This window comes from Epinephelus lanceolatus, chromosome 18, assembly GCF_041903045.1.
Source record: "Epinephelus lanceolatus isolate andai-2023 chromosome 18, ASM4190304v1, whole genome shotgun sequence".
Classification (NCBI taxonomy): domain Eukaryota; kingdom Metazoa; phylum Chordata; class Actinopteri; order Perciformes; family Serranidae; genus Epinephelus; species Epinephelus lanceolatus.
This window is the reverse complement of record NC_135751.1, coordinates 25,540,326-25,555,823: the sequence shown is the minus strand read 5'-3', so window position 1 is coordinate 25,555,823 and position 15,498 is coordinate 25,540,326. Positions and strand designations below refer to the sequence as shown.

Sequence of the window (15,498 nt, the reverse complement as noted above, 5' to 3'; positions counted from 1 at the left end):
AAAACAAGCATTATAAAGTTGCAGGAAACGTGCCTCAAACGTGTAACACTGGAAATCTTGCTGTGTTCGCATTTAATAATTAAGCTCTAAATAACTCTTGATGATGATCTCAAGCAGTAATGGTGAAATTGTGCAGCTGACAGCAGTGACCTGGACTTTGCTTTTGTTTTATGGCTCTGAGCTGCTGCTGATATGTTGACGCCCAGTGATCACTTTGTTTGCTCGGGGTTTGTGGTCGACTCAGTCTGTGCATCTGACAGGACTGTTGGGGGGGAAAGAGTGAAAGAAAGTGCCAGATTTGTTTGGACCTTTTCTGTTCTTTTGAAGAGATGTCGAGGTACCACAAAGCAGCGATTGATGGAAACTTGGACCTCTTGAAGGAGGCCACGAGGAAGGACCTGAACACTGCGGACGAGGATGGCATGACTCCCACCTTACTGGCTGCTTTCCACGGACATGTCGATGCTCTTCAGCTCATATGCAGCAGAGAGTAAGTATGACACACTCCTATCTATGGCCTGTGCTTCATCTCAATATACCACAACAAGCTTTAGCTCCATAATTATTATCTCAGCCCTTTATAATTACTAAAATGTTTGATTTTTGGCTTTGTTTTCATACTAAGACATAGAAATATGTACATTTTGTTGCAAATCTTGCTACAGTATTGTATGTATAATGCCCTAAAATTAAACAAAACTAAAATCTACAGTAGAACCATAAATAGTGTTCACTGAGCAAAGGTTAACATATTATCCAATGAAATTTATGACTGAAAAATAATGTGTTTTAAGCATTTTTCTTATGCATAGCATCAGTTATTTTGGATGTCATCTGGGATTTGACAACACAAGATGGTGTTCACATGTCATGATATAATGAGCTAAAACTTAATTCCACTCTTCCGTGAGAAGAGCCAAATGTTTAATCAGCCAAAGCTGCCCTGTAAAACAAAAGAGCTCTTTATCTGTCCCCCACCACCCCCACATCCATTCTTCATTCAACACAACAAAAGACAGGCTTAAATCTAGAGCAGCATTCTAACTGAAAAATAAAGTTCAGCAAAGATGTTTGGAGGATATTTAGTAGGGCGTAACACATGCCTCACTTACGTGGCCAAAAATAACTGAAGCTTTTCCGCTTTGGTCATTGGAATTTATGAGAAGTTGTTGCTTAGATACAGCAATCAAGATTTTTATGGCTGTGACAATGACGCACAGCACTGGAGGACTTTAAATCTTAATAGTTTACCAATTATGTACAGCCATGTTTGGTGGTACGTACAATGCTGTGAGTTTATTTTGAAACACTTTATGTTAATTCTTACCCTACATTTAAAGGACTACATTTTATATGTTTAGTAAATGCACTTACTCTTGGTCAGAGCTGGATGAAAGGATTGATCATTTCTGTAAATATATAGCTGGACCTGGAGGCTGCAGCCCGTTAGCTTAGCTTAGCATGGAGAATGGAAGCTAAGGGATAAAGCTAGCTGGCTCTGTCCAAATATAACAGAATGTACCAGCACCTCTAAAGCTAATTAACACCATATATCCTGTTCTTTTACTTTGTACAAAAGTGTCAAAACAACACTTTGTGGGTATTCAAAGGTTATGTGTTGAACTTTTAGGGCTAGGAACAGTTGCCAGGCAACCAGCGGAGACTCTGGGAAGTTACTGATCCCTGCCAAGACACAGCCAAGCTATGCGCTAAGCTAAGATAACTAGCTTAACTTAAAGTTCTAGTAAATGGGATCTATGTGCATCTTTGACAGAAATGATGATACATAATATTTAGAACAATGTTCTCATTAGTTTGTAATCACATAAAAAAAATTATTATTATTGCACATTTCTGTAAGTTATTAATAACTTAACTCAGAATGCTGCTTTGTCACTTCATGCCCCGCCTGCCCAACACCCCCAGTATTTTCTAATAAGTTTACCCGAACTGCCCCACCTGCGGGCTGTGGGTGGACCCACACAACCTTAATCCACACTGCTTCTGCACTGTGCAGCTCATGTAGTAGGTGCACCAGAGACTTCTGCCGGCCAAGCTGGCTACTTCTAGTTTAGCGCTCCACGAAGTTGAGTGGGGATGAAATGATTCAATTGTGATAGAGAGTGGCTAAAAAATAAAAAGTTGCAGATCATTACTTTAAATCGAATCTTTCTTTTGTGTCACACAGAGGAGACCCCAACAGGAGTGACATCTGGGGAAACACACCATTGCACCACGCTGCAGCCAATGGCCACATGCACATCCTCAGCTTTCTGGTCAACTTTGGTGCCAACCTTTTTGCACTGGACAATGAACACCACACAGCAATGGATGTCGCTGCCTCTCGTGACCGCATGGACTGCGTGCGGTTCCTGGATGTTGCCGCCTCACAGCAGACCAACCAAAATCCCAAGAAGGTTGCCAATCTAAAGAAGGAGGCCGTCAAAGAAGCGGAGAAGCGTGTGAAACTCTGTGAGAAGGTGAAGAAGAAACACCAGAGCAAGATGGATAAAATGCAGCGTGGAGCTGGCAATACTGGGCCTGTCTCAGAGGCCAGCTTGGCGTCAGCACTCTCAGATGGTGGCAACATGTCCGGTGTTAATGAGCAGTTCTCCAAGCTTATTGCTGCTGATAAATCTGGCTCCCTTACAGCCAGGGTTAAAGGCACGCTCCAGAAGAAACTTGGGAAGAAAGATAAAGGCACGCTGCAGAGCGCAGGAGGAGATGGGAATGTTATTTTCCTCAAACAGGAGAGTGTAGCGTCAGAACAGCCGGAGTTTCTGGGTGTCTTCAATGAGCAGGATGAGAGCATGTTAGATGAAGAAGGAATGGCAGACTTCGACGACTATGACAATGATGAACCAGGCCAAGTCAAACAGTCTATCTTCAACCGGCCCGGCCTTGGAGGTCTGATTTTCATGAAGAAGATGGGGCTGGAGTCGGAGGACATCCCCAGCGGAACCAACGAAAGTCTCGGCTACCTCGTTCAGAACGAGTTATTTGAGGCAGAGGAGGATGCCGCCGGCTTCGAGGGGAACGGTGACACCGATTTGCCCTGGGATCAGGAAGATCTGGGACTGGATGATGATGATGATGAGGAAACCTCTCCTCTGGATGTGTTCTTATCTGCCATCTCCTTGCCAGAGTTTGCTCTTGCATTCAGCAGAGAGCACCTAGACCTGGAGGCGCTGATGCTCTGCTCTGATGAAGACCTAAAAGGCATTCGCATCCAGCTGGGACCAAGGAAGAAGATCCTGGAAGCTGTTGCTCGCAGAAAGAACGCACTGGAGACACCTGGCAAGATAAAGGACAGCTGTTTGTGATCTAAAAAACACATGGACAGTGGTATATAATCCCATTAATGCAACAGTTCCAACCAATTTAATTGGACTGACGGCATTCAATGAGCGCCGATATAGAGTATAACCGTACTAGAACTTTAACTATGTGTGTATTACTCCCCTTTACAATTGTTCTAAACCCTTAATTAAATCAACCATTACCAGACCTTGCACCACAAAGGTAAACATATCTCCACAAACAGCATTTGGGTTAAATTATAAATGGTCGTCAGAAGAGGACAAAAGGGAGGGAAAGAAACATGGATACTTCACTGCAAACCTCCAGGATGCAAGTGTGCATGAAGGTTTATGTGTTGCTTAACAACAGTCCAGTCCCAGTACAGCTGCAGAACTATTTGTGTTGGCGGAGCGAAATAAATATGTAAATAAACATCTATCCATTTTCGTAACCACTTATCCTCTTGAGGGTTGCAGGGGGCTGGAGCCTATCCCAGCTGACACTGGGCAAGAGGCAGGGTACACCCTGGACAGGTCGCCAGACTATCACAGGGCTGACACATAGAGACAGACAACCATTCACACTCACATTCACACCTATGGACAATTTAGAGTCACCAATTAAGCTGCATGTCTTTGGACTGTGGGAGGAAGCCGGAGTACCCGGAGAAAACCCACGCTGACACGAGAAGAACATGCAAACTCCGCACAGAAGGGCTCCCTCCTGGAACTGAATCAAGAACCCTCTTGCTGTCAGGCGACAGTGCTAACCACTACACCACCATGCTGTCCATTAAATAAACAAACAAATCATAATGTATTGTCACTTATTATTGTCCTCTTTTGGCCCGTGGCTGCGTGCCTACGTCCTGATCACAGTCGTGATGATGTTCAGTACAACACCACTCCTTCTGTGTGATTTTGCTTAATTGCCACCAAAAATGAGTCTGTATCTTTTGTAAAGACAGCAAAGAGTTTGATTTTCTTTGTTAAATAAAGATGATTCAGCAATCTCTCTCAGCAACAACTTTAAGAAATGAGCCAATTTTTAAACAGCATAACAGGTGTGTCAAGGACTTACAATATCAACAATAGCCTCTGGAAAGACAATAAAATTATAATATTAGCAGCTAAATCTGAATCTATATTGTCATGCTTTTTATGATAATTTTGACAAGCAACAAACACTAATTTTCAAATAAATAAAATCTAATAAAAAAAAAGTATCTGATCTAATATTCTCTGATCCATATGTGTGTGTCTGTTTGATCTCGTATTCATTATATTGGTGGGACTAAACTTCCATTTGTGGACTGAAAAGTTGGTCCCCACAAGGTATGGTAAAAAACCAGTGGTCAAAATAGCTCAATTTACTGCAAGTGAGGAAAACAGACAAATAAAGAAAGAAATTCACCAAGTTGACGGCATATTATTGTGCATAAAAAAATTGTCTAATTCTAGGTAAACAAAATAACAAAATAACAAAAATTAGGCTTAATCATTTGGAAATGTGTTCAAGCATCTACTTTGTGGCTAGAGATTATGAAGAGGCAGCTGGTGCATCAGAAAAAAATAGATTTGATGGTGATTTTGGCTCATGAGAAGGCAATAACCAGCAATGCACACATGGTTGAGTTGTTCAGTTTTTACCCCCCAAAATAAAATACTGTTACTGTGATTTTGTGAAAAATATGAATGACAGAAGGTGACAGGACATAGCTATAAGCCCCCTGATAGCCTATAAGTTATTGCTCCCCCACACAAGATAAATCCCGCTACTGTAATACAATATAGCAGACTATGAAGGAGCTCCACTCCAGGGATGATGTCTGTAGGCCGATACAGGAGTTAGCGTCTCCCTGGTTCCCTCATCAAAAAGCCTTATGGTTATGTGACTGTCTTGCTTATTGTGTTTTTGTGTGTTTGTTTGTGGCTATGTGTTTTGGTCTATGTTGCATTTTATGTTGTACTTTTGTATAGTACGTTCTTATTGTTTTTGGTGGAGTGTCATTGTTTTAGTAATAGTGCTTATGTCTTGTTGTTTTTGCTAATGTGCTTTGCTATGTGCTTTTGTATATGGTTATAGCTTGCTCTGTGCTTATGTGGCCTTCTATGGACATACCATATATCCTATCTGCTTTTATCTGTGCTTCTGTATATTATTTTAATGTCTTTTTCTTTATATACACATATACCATCAACCTGCCAGGGACTGCAGACGAAAATGAGCTTGTAAGGCTAAATCTGGCACATTTTCCTGACTTAAGTGTGTCATATTATTTAATGTGCATTGCCCCTTTTTAAATACACATACATATATAGGCTACCGTTTCGGATAATAGCTGCCCCTAAATCCTGCACACTGGACCTTTAATGTACTGTTTAGATTCATTTTCAAATGCTATAAATAAAGGTTTAGAATGGCTGAATTTGGGTCTATGACTATGATTCCATAGACTGTATTAATATGTATATTTGTATCATAAATATATGATTAAATATGTGAGATATTTTGCTTAAAAATAATTAAATTGACCACATACATTTTTATATATTTTTCATTATTGTTATTATAGATACCAAACGCTACATTTGCCCAGCAAAGAGAAATTTCTGAGTCAATGTTATTATTTTTCAAAAATGTATTGGTGTGGCGCGGGTCCTGAAGCAAAGCCGGAAGTACTCGGCGGTGATAGCTCTTGCCCTGTGGGCGGGACTTCCGGTGAGAGGCTTTAAACGCTGACCGTAACGTTCATCTAACTGTGTGTGGGGAGATTGGGCTCGCTCAATAGCGGTCACGATTATGTCTTACAGGTAATGTGCTTAATTGTCACAGCTTCTGAACGTTTAATGTCACCTGTGTGTACCTGCTGAGTAGTCTCGTGCTACGGCGGATTAGTTTGTCTCGAGAGCTAACGGCTCCTCGGTGCCGCTAAGCCTCATTAGTAGGCTAACGTTAACTGATAGTCAATCTCAGGTCGTCTCTCCGCCTTGTTGCTTCTCCCGCTACTTTTACAAACGTCACTCTTAAATTAAAGCTAACTTACTGAGAAGTACTCGACCAGCTAATGTTAAAGTCGTTTATTTATCTAAAGTGTGAATTAGCCGTCCTAACTGTCTTGTCTTCTTTACCTCCACTCACCTCCCAGGCTTGCCTAGAGTAGTGAGACATGGCTGAAATAATCGCCGTCAACGCCGGTTTGCCTTCACCGTCCACTATAAACGTCACCTTCCCGATCCAGGAGGACGCCAGCGCCGCTGCTGCCGCGCCCGCAGCCTCCCTGAGCAGCGAGGACTATCTATTTGTGGAGTCCAGGCACCCCAACACTGTCCTGCAGGGCCTCAACAGCCTGCGGCTCAACAACGCCTTCTGTGATGTGACCCTGTGCTGTGGAGGACAGGAGTTCCCCTGCCATCGCATCGTGCTGGCCTCCTTCAGCTCCTACTTCCAGGTAAACACAGCTCCCCTCACAGTCATGTCAGTGACAGGCACAAAATGTCCTGATGTTCATTTTGTCTCCTCAGGCAATGTTCTCCACTGACCTGATCGAGTCCAAACAGGAGCGTGTTGCCATCAATGGTGTTGAGCCTCAGATGATTGGCATGCTGGTGAGCTACGCCTACACATCAGAGGTCTACATTTCTAAAGCAAATGTTCAGGTAAAGTATCAGCGCTTATCTTTTCTCCTTCACACCATCCTTCATCAAAGCGTGTGTGTTCTAAAAACCAATCACATTTGCGTCCAGGCTCTGCTGGCAGCAGCCAACCTGCTGGATGTGATGGCTGTTCGAGAGGCCTGTTGTCAATTTATGGAGCGTCAGATGGATGAGATGAACTGTGTGGGGATCCACTGCTTTGCCGAGGCCCATTCTTGTAAGGTGCTGGAGAAACGCAGCATGGACTACATTCACGAGCACTTCACCAGTGTTTCTCAGCAGGTGAGAGCCTGATTGAGACCTATTGATATGTAAGTATGTCACTATTGACTCTAGTACATGGCTGTATTTGCAAAAGCGGTCAAACGCAGCCTGATTCCAAAATGCTGGAACCTAACTAAAAACAGAATTCAATGATTTGCCTATCTTGTTCGAGCTATAGTCAATTGAATGTAGAGAAATCTCTGCATGTAAGGGGCAAGGCTGAAAACCAACACTGAATGCCTGTGACCTTTGACCTCTCAGGTGGTACTGCATGAAAAACCAGCCAGGCAGTGCAGCCAGGCACTAGACTGGCCTGACTGCAGTTTAAACCTGTCTGCTATTTAAAATGTGTGGCGCATTATGAAGCTAAAAATACAATAACAGAGACCTTCAGACTGTTGAGCAACTGAGGTCATATATCAAGCAAGAATGGGAGAGCGTTTCACTTTCAAAACTTCAGCTATTAGTGTCCTCAGTTCCCAAACACTTATGCAGTGTGGTTTTAAAAAAAGGTGATATAACACAGTGGTAAACATGTTCCTGTCCTAACTTTTTGCAGGCAACAAATTCATTATGAGTGCATATTTACAGAAAAAAAAGTTTAGCAGCTTATACACTAAGTATCTTGTCATTGTAGTGACAAAAACTGTATCACTGTACTGTCTCCTATTGAAAGTAGGTTTAAAAGGATTTAGAGATCATTGCATTCTGTTTTTATTAATGCTGATTTTTTTGGGGGGGAATCATTGTTGAAGATGGACACTGCCTGTTGGGCAATATGGATAAAGTCTATCACGCTGTAGGCAACAGTTTATAGATGAAATAACCAGATGGGAATGTCTGTTTTTGGCTAATCTAGTTGATTAAATTAGATCTGAAAGGATTAGTCGATGCATTTATTTGAACATGAATTGTCATATAAGTCATTTATGAAGTGGAAATGCCAAACCGAGGTGGCAAAGTGAGGCGTTCGCTGCTATTCTTTGTTTCATATACTGTATTATTGTAAGTTAGATATATTTGGGGTTTGGACTGGTCAGACAAAACAAGTTATCAGGATAAAAATAGCATATTTTAAATTAATAAAAATTTTAGGGAGCTTTTACAGCCACATGTGTATACGTGTCTCTGACAGTCGAAAAATCTTTACACTGATTTTCAAATATTTCCTCAGAACCAACTCTATCAACAAAAATGGAAAGGAGAGTTTAATCCAGTCAGTTTTCCCTGGATAAATTAAAGGGCTCATCATGAACACTATCATCAGATTCACCCAACACAGTCTTCACACATGCCACTAGTGCCTCACCAGGATAATTAAAGCTGTCACTTTTGTGGGTTTCATGTGGGAAAGGGGCTTAACAAAGATAATCTACCTGCCTGTCAGCAGCCACACTGCAGCCTACAGGTGATTAGCTCCTGTGAATAGGGAGTCTGTCCACAAAGCAGATCTTTCACACTTCATTCTTTTGGTGTTTTCTTTTCCCCACCAGGAGGAGTTTCAGTCTCTGTGCGTGGACAAGCTGACAGAAATCATTGCCAGCGATCATCTCAATGTGCCTCAAGAGGAGATGGTGTTTGAGGCCGCCATGTCGTGGCTGAATAAATGTAGCTCTCGCAAACAGAGCTTTGAAAAGGTGAGTTTGCACAAGCTCTGGGTATTTCTGTCTGTAGCCATGTTATAATGCCCCCTGCCACCACCTCCATGGTACATATCTTAATCTTACTGTCTCTTCTTGATTGAAACTACTGTTTTTCCATGGAGATGATGTGCAGCCTGAGTATGCACAGTGTTTGTGCAGCTGTATTACTGAAAAATTAAGATATTATAAAAATAAATAATCCGATCAGACCGGATATCAGCAGATAGTCAGTCTTAAAAGGAATAGTTCAGCTTTTTAGGAAATGGGTAGGGGAGAGGGAAGAATCAATACAGTATAGTGTTGCGATACTTTGTGTAGAAATATTGTCGATTCATGGACGCCACGTATTGATTTTTTTTATCATATAAATCATTAGTATTGCAGATACAAGTTAAACTTTTGCTAGCCAACTAGAATAATAAAATCATTTGCTTTTTTAGTCCGCTGGATACAGTTTTCTGCAATAAAAGGAAGTGAGAAACTTAATCTTTAAAACTTTCTCTTATGAAATAACACAAATTTTCCCTTTAAGGACAAAACTTAAACTTTTTTTAAAAAAAAGATTAAATTGCAGTATATCACAATATCTGTTACTGCAATACTCAGCATATCGCAAAACATTTAAAATCTCAATAATATGGTATCATGATTATATCATATAGTCGAGCCTCTGGTGACTCCCACCCTGAGAAATGCACTCATTCATGTTCTTGCTGAGAGTCAGAACTTAGAGGAAGACTTCACTACAGCCAGCAGCTTCATAGCTTAGCTTAGCACAAAGACCAGAACAACTAGCCTGGCTCTGTTCAACGGTAAATCCACCTACCAGTACCTCTGAGACTTATTAAGTAGCATGTTATTCTGTTTAAAAAAAAAAAAAAAGGTTTTACATGACTAGTCATGCTTTTATGAAGTGTTTTCTACCCCTTTTAATCACTTCCTGGTGACTTGTCCGGTGTTTATGCTAAACTAACCAGCTCCTGGATGTAGCTTTAAATTTCATTTAACATGCATTAAGTGAGTGGTATCAGTCCTCTTATGTAAGGCGAGTAAGTGTATTTCCCAAAATGGCAACCTTTTGCTTTTAAAGGATCAGGTTAAAAAAAGCATCATACGTTTGACTTTCCAGCAAGGAATTATAACGGTGAAAGTGACAGTACTTCAGATTTCTTTCCCTTTATTCATTCCCCCAAGGTCCTCGAACATATCCGACTGCCTCTCATCAGCCCCTACTACCTCCACGATGTGATCGAGTCTCTGGATGTGGTGAAGGAGAACCAGGGATGCCAGAAGCTCATCTCTGAGGCCAAGGACTACCTGCTGCTAAAGGACCGCCGTGGAGAGCTCTACTGCCCCAGAGCGAGGCCGCGCAGATCCACAGGTGAGCGCAGTCGCATCGCATGCATTTTCATTATTGAGAGAGGCTGTATCTTTACATCGCTGTCAATCTATGTGGGCTTTTTTTCCCCTGCACTTAGAAGAATTAGCAGAGAAGACATAGGTTAGAATTTGAATTTTATTGACACTCTCATTTTGTTTAGACATCTGGTTTCTGTACTGTGCTCACACACCACTGCAGCTGACAGTTATTGATTTGATTTGGGCTTTGGACTCAGTCGGAAAAAATGAGACATTTGGATACATCAACTTGGGCTTTAAGAAATTGTAAGAGGCTTTTTTTAAATTTATGGACCAAACAATTAATCGCCAAAGGGGGATTAATCTAAAATGGCAGCAGTCATTAGTTACAGCCCCGCACACAACCACGTTGGATCCTACAGGGGCTGATTTTTTTTTTTTTTTTTTTTTTGTTTTTGGATGAATATCTATCCAAAGGCCATCGTGCCTCAGCTCACTCCTCTCTGTTCCTCTGCTCCTGTTGCCATGGCAACAGGGACAGCTGAAGTGATAGTGACAGTTGGCGGGGAGGACGACAAGGTGGTGCTGCGCAGCGTGGAGAGCTTCGATCCTGTGACGAACCAGTGGAAGAATCTGGCCTGCCTGCCCTTCGCCGTGAGCAAACACGGGCTGGTCGTGTCAGGTGAGGAAACATTGTGAGGTCCAGTTAAACTCATTCATGATGACAATTCATATTTGTCCCCTCCTCCTAATGATGAGCAACAGCTAAGCTTAGACGTGGTGCACATGACAAGTACCATGTTTCTTTCCATCCTCCTCCTCCTCTCTGTCTCTGTAGACTCCACTCTGTATTTGGCGGGAGGAGAGTTTCCTGACGGCTCAGCCAGCAGGGAGATGTGGCGCTACGACCCCTGCTTCGACTCCTGGATGGAGATGGCGCCCATGAATGTCGCTCGCTCTGAGCTAGGTAAGGCGGTCTCATTACAGCCACACCTTTTTCTGTCCTGCACAGAAAACTTGCATCATCACAAATTACTTCAAATCACCTTCCTATGGAAGCAAATTTCCGCCAGTGTCTGTTTAAGGAGACCTAATATGCTTTTCCATATTTTGTGTCTGATATATGGTGTTACAATGAAGGATGTTTGTATTAAATGTGGCCAAAGCTCAGTAAGTGACAGGGTTTAATTGTGCCGCTTCGCCACATCAGCATTTGCCACCACATTTAAATTTATTTTGAGCTGTGTTTCTCTGTCTCATGGCAGAGCGCCAAACGCAATGAAAGTGAAACTTAATGTTCCATTCATTTATATACTTTAAGGGTTGTCTTTCATTTTCCATTAAACCAGCTGTGTTCCCATGGAAATGATACACCCAGCAGTCCAACACTGAGTCTAACCAGCAAAATAAAGCTCTCACCCCTCTCTGCAGCAGCTGCTCCTCTAATCCATCAATCTGATCAGCTCATTGATCCAAACACAAATTAATCAAAAGGTTTGAGTGTGATGATCCTCAATTCTCCACCCTGCAACTCAAACTCAACAAACTGCTGCTGAGGAAAAAGGTTAAACTCATGAAGGGTTCTGCCTGTGCTGCCTTAACAGACCCGCAAAAACCTATGTAGAAGTAATCCCTGTGAGCAAACACCTCCAAGCACTCCCATTTCCAACAGTTTCTCTGTGGCTACCGTATGACGCCAAAGTGTGCCATATCTTTATATGGTCATTTGCACCAGGCACGTTTTTGCAAGCGTTTACATTACATAGCCTTCCCTGCTAAATGAAGCTACACGCTGTTGTCAGGGAAACATGTAAACTGGTTGCTGATGCTGTTAATTTCTCTCCAATTTCTGATCATATTCTTGCTGAAATGGATGGATGGTAGATGGACCTGCACTTGTATAGCGCCTTTTTAGTCCTCCAACCACTCAAAGTGCTTCACTCTCTGTCTTCATCTTCTTCTTCTCCAACAAATTCTTAAAGGAGCATTTTATGGTATGTTTTAGCTGCACTAAGTGCTTCAGTGCGGAGCTACTGCACTCCCATGGCTCCACATAATGTCATGTTAAGTTTTGTTCTTGCAGCTGACACGGGCCTTAAGAAGCTTTAAGTGAAATCATGGGTGCCTATCTCATGTATATGTAAATGGTTGTCATTAGTGACTTGATTATTCTTTCTCACTCCTCTCAGGCCTGGTGATGCTGGACGGCTTTGTGTATGCGGTGGGAGGATGGGAGGGACGCTCTCGTCTGGACTCTGTGGAGTGCTACAACCCTCACACCAACTCCTGGCAGTTCACAGAGTCTGTCAAGATGGCCGTCACGAGTCCTGCCGTGGTGGCCCTGGACGGACTGCTTTATGTTACTGGTAGGAAACACAGGCTACACACACACACACACGCATTCTGCTTTAAGTTGTGCTTTTTATTGAGGAGATTTAGGTGTAAATTTCTCCTCACTCTGTCCTGGCAGGTGGTGCAGTTCTGGAGGACGGCGACGGCACAGACCTCGCTCAGGTGTACAACCCTAAAACTTGTGTTTGGACGGAGGTTGCCCCCATGCAGATCGCTCGCTCCGGCTCGGCTGCCTGCACGCTCAAAGGAAAGATTTATGTCATAGGTATGCAGCACACCTTATAACACTCATCAGCAATGCAGCAAGTACTGTGATGTAACGAGGACGATGACACTGACTGTAAAACCTCTCGCTTGTTCTCCCAGGTGGATGGCATGCCTCGACAGAGAACACGGATAAGGTGGAGTGTTACAACCCCAAGACTAACGAGTGGACCATGTGCGCCCCCATGAAGGAACGACGCTATCGGCCCGGTGCTGCTGTGGTGGATGGAAAGATCTACGTCCTGGGAGGAGAGGAAGGCTGGGACAGGTGAGGTTTCTTATGAATCTCATGGCCATCTATCCTTAGTAGGAATTGTGTGTGAAATCGGACTAATGTGCCTAATCTTCATGGTGTTTAAAAAGCCTTTCCTCTAATGCTGATCACCCTTTACGTGCAGATATCACGACACTATCGAGAGGTACTGTGACGAGACAGACACGTGGGAGATCGTCGGGGAGATGCCCACCAGTCGCAGCTGGCTCAGCTGCGTGTCCCTCCAACTCAGGAAGGACCTCCACATAAACAGCTTTCCCGGGACGCCAAATGACAACTGAGCGAGGGTGTCGGGGAGGAAAACTTCCGTGGTTATTTTTTACACCCTTGTTTAGGGATGGTGCACTACAAAGCTCAGAGCTGACGAGAACAGCAAACTGAGAAGGGACGCCTGGGATTTGGCACAGAGCTGTTTGAGCTGTTACCGGCAAGTGGTTTTTTTAAAGGAGTGCTTGTGGAACGAGTCTGCTCTCTCGGGTCCCATCTTTTGGCGTGGTGACAAAGGAAATGTCGTGCGTGAATCTCAAGTGGCAACTGCTGACTGAGTCGTCAGTCTGACAGCGGTCTAAGCTCACTCTCCGTCTGATGTGAAGTTGTTTAGGGTACTGTTTTAATGTCCGAGCGCCTCAGATCTGTGAAGGTTTTCTCAGCCAACATAATGTATTTTTGTATTCTTATGTGCCGTATTTATTGGGGTGTGACTAGCTGTGAGAAGGATATTTTAAAAAAATGATAAACATTTCACTCTATGAAAAGATGCTCTGTGGGCCAAAGAATCTACCTGTCAATATTTTCGAAGGTCACCTGTGAAGAAGTCGTCTATACGTGAGTGATGTTTTGTAACTACACTTTGTACGTTCTGAATGATTGTCTTTGCTACATGTAATATGTTGAGTATATTTTTGTAACGTAGTGTGCGTCATGCATTTTAGTGAATTTTAAATGGAGTGGGTTCTAATAAAAATGTTTAATTCTTTTTCTCCGCTTTTTTCCTTTTTCACAAAAAGCCTTAAATATTTGGGTGATGAGAAAAACAAACACCTTTTTATGATGTCATTAAATGTAATACAAGAGCCCTGTGATACCTGTTTTTATAGACTGCTACATTTGTTTGTGTTCAATTACCACCGCAAATTTTATTTGTTTTAATAATGGAAAGCCTAGTCTTCAAATGTTTAACTTTTTGAAACCAGTGTAGACATCAGTTAGCTTGTTCAGACGCCTTTCACGAGCATTACAATCTTTGAAATGCTCGTGAAAGGCGAGCATTACAATCTTTGAAACCTGAGCAAATCTGTTTGTTTTCTTTCGGAAACGTGCGAAAGGCAATGAGTAATTTGACTAAAGATGTCCTGCAAATTGCACGAAAACAATAAAACATGATGAGAAAAATAACCTGAAGAAGAAAAGTAAGAGAAAGGGGAAATTATGTTTTTTAAAAAAGGGAAAAAATGGCCACAAAATGCATTTAAAAGGATTTAGTTGTTTTTTTTTTAATTATTTTTCAGGAAATTTTCCAGTAATTTTTCCAAATTTTGTGCTAATATAAGGTCGAATTGGTAGTGGCTGCCATTACTATCTCAGTCTTGATTTATTTTGTCATAGTTTTAACTTGAAGGTTCTCTGTGGAGTTTCTGACCACTGTTGACACGATGGAGCTGTTCGCCTTTGTTTATCTCACGCTCAAGGATGCACATACACGCACAGGTGATGCAATGCACAACCCTACCCAGTTTCAGATTATCAAACAGATCAACAGCCAAGTAGAAACAAATTTAAACAAAGCAGGATTTAAAATGCTAATTGTAAAACAGCAAAATAAGAAAACTCTAATGTCATTTTAGGTACATGCTGATGTGTAGCCATGCCAACATTACTGTCTAGCTGGTGTCGTAAAGGTGGAGTATGCGATTCTGAGCAAAGATAGCTGATTGTTGAGTCTCATACCTCGGCTGTCAACAGGCGCTATGGGTTGTTACTCGCACAAAAGCCGCCACTCAAAGCGTTGGTTTTGAGGACTCTGGAGTGTGACTTAACAATCGATAGTCTTTCTCCATACTGCTACTTTAAGAGTGGATTGAAGCAAAGTAAAACTCTGCGACATTAAGTACATTAGAACAGCCTTGATCACAGTGTCTATCTTGTCCATAGCGCTCACTGTTCCTGTTGTTATACCTCATCGGCTCGGTGCACAGCTTGACAACAGTGTTAGTCTGGGCCGTGGTGTTGACCAGCTAATCGAGTCACAGCGGTGCTTGGTCATTTTTTATGTTAACCAAGAAACCGCTATTTCATGTCAGATCATGCCAAATGAATCATTTAACTTGAACTTTGTGGCGTGGGCAGATTCAAAGGTCTGGAATCAGGCAATGAAATCTCCACAGTG

General features: G+C 42.3%; 2 protein-coding genes across 2 annotated transcripts; both read left to right on the top strand.

Moving 5' to 3' along the window:
• Positions 1-197: 197 nt before the first annotated feature.
• On the top strand, positions 198-5,728 carry anks4b (ankyrin repeat and sterile alpha motif domain containing 4B). The gene is made up of 2 exons (XM_033644339.2): positions 198-490; positions 2,189-5,728. The coding sequence occupies exons 1-2, from the start codon at positions 330-332 to the stop codon at positions 3,321-3,323; spliced, it is 1,296 nt and encodes a 431-aa protein (XP_033500230.2). The 5' UTR covers positions 198-329; the 3' UTR covers positions 3,324-5,728.
• A 280-nt stretch (positions 5,729-6,008) lies between these two features.
• LOC117267818 (kelch-like protein 24) lies at positions 6,009-14,088 on the top strand. Its single transcript, XM_033643843.2, has 12 exons — positions 6,009-6,113; positions 6,449-6,751; positions 6,825-6,959; positions 7,047-7,238; positions 8,714-8,857; positions 10,058-10,244; positions 10,758-10,904; positions 11,061-11,189; positions 12,412-12,588; positions 12,693-12,839; positions 12,941-13,106; positions 13,237-14,088. Exons 2-12 carry the CDS (start codon positions 6,470-6,472, stop codon positions 13,391-13,393), a joined length of 1,863 nt encoding a protein of 620 aa, XP_033499734.1. The 5' UTR covers positions 6,009-6,113; positions 6,449-6,469; the 3' UTR covers positions 13,394-14,088.
• Positions 14,089-15,498: the final 1,410 nt, after the last annotated feature.